The sequence below is a fragment of the Phyllostomus hastatus genome, unplaced genomic scaffold, assembly GCF_019186645.2.
Source record: "Phyllostomus hastatus isolate PE091 unplaced genomic scaffold, TTU_PhHast_1.1 phas_scaffold_501, whole genome shotgun sequence".
Taxonomy (NCBI): Eukaryota; Metazoa; Chordata; class Mammalia; order Chiroptera; family Phyllostomidae; genus Phyllostomus; species Phyllostomus hastatus.
In genome coordinates this window covers 71,400,186-71,405,582 of record NW_025334033.1, presented here as the reverse complement: position 1 = coordinate 71,405,582, position 5,397 = coordinate 71,400,186, and the positions used below count along the sequence as shown (strand labels likewise).

Below are 5,397 nucleotides of genomic sequence, written 5' to 3'. Positions count from 1 at the left end.
CTTACGGCAGGTCGCAAAGCCAGAGGGCGGGGAACAGCGGGCCGACTGTGCGCATTCCCAGCGTGGGATGGGCTGCGGGGGCGGCGGGACGGCGTGGGCGGCTCCGGCAGCCGCTCCTTGGCCGCGGCCACTCTGGGCTGCTGGGCACGACAAGTAGCGGCGGACTCGGTGCGGAGCGCGACCCGACGGCGGAGGACGTTTTCCCAGGGTCGCGGGCGTTCGCCCCGGGGCGGGGCTGCCGGGCCGGCGACTGCGGGAGCCGCGGACTCTCACGGCGCCGGCGGCGGGGCGCGCGAAGGCGCAGGCGCGCGCGATGGCGCAGGCGGCCCAGGTGAGCGCGGCGCGCGGGCTTCGCGAGTTTTCTCCTTCGGGGGGCGGTGCGCCCCCCACCCAGGCGCGGACCCCGAGGACCGCCCCTGCCCGGCGCTCGCGGGGCTCGGTGCAGCCGGGGCCTCTCGATCAGACGCGGGCCGAGCGAGGCCGGGTCTCCTAGCCGGACCGGCATCTTCTCCTCCCGCCGGCTCCCCCGGCCGGGCGGAGCGCAGCCGCCCCTCCCCCGCGGGCCATTGTGAGGTCAGGCTGGCGGGCGCGTCGGGGGGCCCGGGCGACACGCCCGGAGCAGCCGGCCGCGGCTAGTAGCTGCCACCGCCACCGCCGGCCCCTTCACCCGCTGCCCGGTTCAGACCTAGCCGGGAGGGGCGAGAGGGATGCAGCCTGGGGCCCAGGGCCGGTGCCGCACCCCGTAAAGGGCTGATCTTCCACCTCGCCACTCACCTACGGGAAGCCAAGACCAAACCAGCTTAGCTCTTTTCTGGGTAAAGTGCCCGGCGGCAAGCGGAACGCGGAGAAAAGAAGGCGGGCAGCCTGCCCTTCGTGGCCTCCAGAGGCGTGCTCGTGGCTCGGTCACCCGCGAGGGAGTGGTTTCCATCGATTATCCGTTCTTCTCCAGTGAGCTGTTTCCCAGAAACCCAGGAGCATGACGGGAAGCTAGTGAGCGCGTTATTCGCAGTTGTCACATTTTCTGGGGGAGGGGAGGTGCGAGGCTTCCAAAGCCCAGGACGGTGCTCTTGGCGTAACCCCGCGCCCTTCCCTGCCTGTGGAACTTCACATCCCGCAGGGAAGGTCTGTGAGGTGCTGGAAGGGTGGGGAGAACAGAGGACCCTGGAAGCGGCCCCTTCAGGGGTGTCTGGGAACCTCTGCGGGTGTTTGTTTCTCTTAGAATTACTTTTTCCGGAAACTCGGACATAGATAGCTTTTGGCCAGATGGAAGCGGAGATAGGCTGGTCAGCCCCGAAGGCCGCGGAGCGGCTGGTTCACATTCCACAAACCGGCCCTGCCGGTGCGGGCCTGCTGTATCCAGTGTTAGACTGAGATGCCTGCGCGTTCCGCGTTCCGGGCTGAGAGGTTGGGCGAGTTCGGGCCCCACGCAGCGAGAGCGCCCTGCTGCCCCCGTGGCTGCTGGAGGGACTAGCGCCCCAGGCCCAGAGCTGTAGCTCGAGGACAGCAGTCGCCCCGTCCTGTCTGCGGTGCCGGGCTGTGTGGGTTGTTCTCAGGAGCGGAAGTTGGTGAGTCCCTCCTTCCTGCTGGCTGTTCCCTGGACTGCACTAGTGACCGGCCTTTTGAACATAGCTTTTCAAAACGAGCATTTCAGAATCCACTAATCAATTCGGGGCTGCTATTCTGCAGAGACTGTCCTGTAATGAGTTGTCGCTCTGGTCCTCTTTCAGTGCTTGTGAAACGGAGCCCAGCCGAAGCATGGACATGGGAAACCAACACCCTTCCATCCGCAGGCTGCAGGAAATCCAGAAGGAAGTGAAAAGTTTGGAACAGCAAGTCGTGGGCTTCAGCGGCCTGCCAAACGACAAGAGTTACAAGAACCTGGAGAGGATGCTGATGAAACAGCTCTTTGAGATAGACTCTGTCGACACGGAAGGGAGAGGGGACGTCCAGCAGGCCAGGAAGAGGGCGGCTCAAGAGACCGAGCGGCTCCTCAAGGAGCTGGAACAGAACGCCAGCCACCCGCACCGGATGGAGATTCAGAACATCTTCCAGGAGGCCCAGTCCCTGGTGGCGGAGAAGGTGGTCCCCTTCTACAGCGGCGGCCCCTGCGAGGCCGAGGAGTTCGAGGAGGGCATCCAGGACATCATCCTGCGGCTGACGCACGTGAAGACGGGCGGGAAGATCTCTCTGCGGAAAGCGCGGTACCACACCCTCGCCAGGATCTGCGCGGTGCAGGAGATCATCGAGGAGTGCACGCGGAGGCAGCCGTCCCTGCCGCTGCCCGAGGACGCGCACCCTTCGGTGGCCAGGATCAACGCGGTCATGTGCGAGGTGAACAAGGCCAGGGGCGCCCTGATCTCACTGCTCGTGGGCGTGAGCGGCGACGAGACGTTCAAGCACCTGTCGTGCGTGCTCTCGGGGCTGATGGCGGACCTGGACGCCCTGGATGTGTGCGGGCGCACGGACGTGCGGAACTACCGCAGGGAGGTCGTGGAGGACATCAACAAGCTGCTGAAGTACCTGGACCTGGAGGAGGAGGCCGACGCCGCCCGCGCCTTCGACCTGGGGCAGAACCACTCCATCATGGAGATCGAAAAGGTCCTCACGAGGATGCGGGAGATCAAGGACGAGCTGCTGCAAGCCCCGAGCCCCCCCGAGCTGTACCTGAGCTCCAAGACGGAGCTGCAGGGCCTCATCGGCCAGCTGGACCAGGTGAGCCTGGAGCGGAACCCCTGCATCCGCGAGGCCAGGAGGAGGGCGGTGATCGCAGTGCAGACCCTCATCACGCACGTGGACCTGAAGGAGGCCCTGGAGAAGAGGAAGGCGTTCGCGGGCGAGGAGCACCCGTCCCACAGGGCCGTCTGGGACATCCTGGGCCACCTGTCCGAGATCCTGGGGGAGGTGCTGTCGTTCGACGGGAACCGAACCGATAAGAACTACATCCGGCTGGAGGAGCTGCTCACCAAGCAGCTGCTGGCCCTGGACGCCGTGGACCCGCAGGGCGAGGAGAGGTGCAAGGCCGCCCGCAAGCAGGCCGTGAAGCTGGCGCAGAGCATCCTCAGCTACCTGGACCTCAAGTCCGACGAGTGGGAGTACTGAGGCCCCGGCGGCGGCGGGTCTGCCCTTTGCACAGGCGCGCGCGGGCCGCTGCCGCGTCGTGGGCCTGCGTGTGGCTGACGCGCACACATTTCAGTCTCAGTATTTATGATTTAAGCAAATTATATTCAGTATCTGCTGCTTCCGATGTTGCAAAACAAATGTCATTACAGCACACTGATTTTTTCCATTTGGATTATCTGCATGTTGTGTTTTGTTTTTCCACCCGAAAATGGAATAGGGGCGCTTTCTGTCATGTTTAAGTAGGTCGCGCGACAGCATAGAAATGCATGTTTCTGAATCTAGAAACAGCCCCAGTCCTGCGAGGCGGGCAGGTGCGGGCGAGGGAGGTTTGGTCAGGTGCCAGGTCCTAGCCCCCAGCAGCCCCTGCGCTCTGCCTCTCAGAGTGAAGCTGAAGCGCAGGGATTTCCTGTGCGTGGCGCCAGACTGGCCCCGCCCAGTCGGATGGGGCGGGGCTTCTTTTTCTGGGTGGTCTGTTCTTTCACCAGGATTTGTCTGAAAAGCAGTGTATTCCTCCCCGTACTCTGCATGGGGAGGGGGGTGTTATCTGAGAGTGTAACATGGGAAATTACGAGAATCCACAGCAAAGAAACCTTGGAGACTGCTCTGCAGGGGACCAGACACCCGCGACTTAAAACTGGTTTCAAGTTGTTTTTTGTGAAAACTTAGTTTTCCCTAGTGACTCTCGCGGGGGGAGCATTTCGGTGAAGGTGACGGACCTTGCAGGAAAAAAGGGACCACCCGTCCGTGGGGCGGGGCCACGAGGACGAGACGAGTGGCCGAGTGGCCGGCGTCCCGCACAGGTGGCAGAAGACGGCTGCTTCCGCCGCCTGTGCCGCGCACGGCCGGGCAGGCGGGGTGGGTGCCGTCTGCAGCCGCAGGACCAGACCCGCGCCGCCGGTCTGAGGCCGTCGGTTGTTGGCTTCTGGCACCTTCAGCATCGCACTCCGGGGCCCAGGTCCGGGGCAGGGCTCCCGGCGGCTGCTGGGCCCCCCTCTGCTCACGTGACTCGCATGGGGCTTCTCCGCGGGCGGGAAAGGGCCAGGGCAGCCCTTCAGTGTGGGGCGGCCTGTCGCTTCTGCCACACGGGTTCCTGTAGGTTCTTCCCGAGACCCCGGGTTGCCCGTGGGTGAACCTCGGAGTCCCCGGAGTCCCGAGGGGCCTTGACAAGGTGATGCCATCAGGGTCACACCGACAGGCTGTCCTCTCTGAGGTCGCCTTTCACAGGGCGATCACATTCCAGTTTCTTTGGAACTCCGATCACCTGCCACCTCTCAGAGATGGTAATTCTGTAACCTTGTGCAAACAGCTCAATACAAGACAGGTGGGGGGACAGCCCCGTGTGTCCCCCACCTTTTGTGAAAGATGACAGAAGCGTGTCCCTGGGTGGACCGCTCTGTGCCCGCCCCGCCTTCAGAGCCCTTGCTGGGTCCCTCCCACTAGCACAGGGGCTCTCGGCCTGTCGGGGTCCCAGGGAAGGGCGCCCTCCCACGGGCACACCCAGCTCCCGGCAACCGAGTGCTGTCTCAGCGCCAGTTAGTGCGCGGTTCACTTTGGCCAGCGTCGCCGTGGGATCGCTACTCTGGGTCGTAACTCGGGGGTCCGCACGGGCCGCGCTCGGACTGGGGCTTCCCTGGGAGGCGCGCCCAGCACCTGCATCCCCCGCACTCCGGCTCCACAGCCCAAGGTCACGGGCCGTCTCCTCCAGAGGCATCAGCTCTGCCCGCCGTTCGTTCCTCCGGCTGCAGACAGCCGGCTCCCGCCCATCCACGAGCGCGTGGGGTCAGGGCGCCGGACCCGGCCACCGCCCCTTGGCACTGCGCCTGCGGGTCCTCCAGGCAGTCAGACCAGCCTTGAGGGGTCGATCCGGTGCGGGGTTTCCCGTGTCCAGCCCGTTCAAGTTCCCGGGACCGTACTCCCCCGGAAAGAGGCCTCCCAACACGATTCCGCTTCTCCAGCCGCTGCGGGGAGCCATCCGCGCCCGTGCCCTCCTTAGGCCGGGCTTCTCACGGACTGTGTGCTTCTGACCTGACGTGAGAATCTGGAACAGGAGTAAAACCCACCCCCTAAAACTGTGTGGCCGGCCTGCAGCGGTGTGATCCACGCTGGTGCGAAACCGGGCCGAGGGGGTATCTGCTCCCGCCCCGCCTCGCGGCCCAGCCTGCGCCCACCGGAAAACCAGCGCGGTCAGCGTGTCAGCCAAGCACGGTTCGATGCCTTGCTCCTCTGCAGTCCCGGGCTGCGTGTCTCTGGTGTGGTTCGGCGTGCCGAAGTTCAACC

The 5,397-nt window shown here is 64.8% G+C and overlaps 1 protein-coding gene across 2 annotated transcripts; it reads left to right on the top strand.

Moving 5' to 3' along the window:
- Positions 1–35: 35 nt before the first annotated feature.
- Positions 36–3,295, top strand: BAG5 (BAG cochaperone 5). 2 transcript variants are annotated; one of them, XM_045822480.1, is made up of 2 exons: positions 36–331; positions 1,728–3,295. In XM_045822480.1, exon 2 carries the CDS (start codon positions 1,756–1,758, stop codon positions 3,097–3,099), a length of 1,344 nt encoding a protein of 447 aa, XP_045678436.1. In that variant the 5' UTR covers positions 36–331; positions 1,728–1,755; the 3' UTR covers positions 3,100–3,295. The 2 variants fall into 2 exon arrangements, with proteins under 2 accessions (XP_045678436.1, XP_045678435.1); XM_045822479.1 differs by lacking the exon at positions 36–331 and adding an exon at positions 810–990.
- Positions 3,296–5,397: the final 2,102 nt, after the last annotated feature.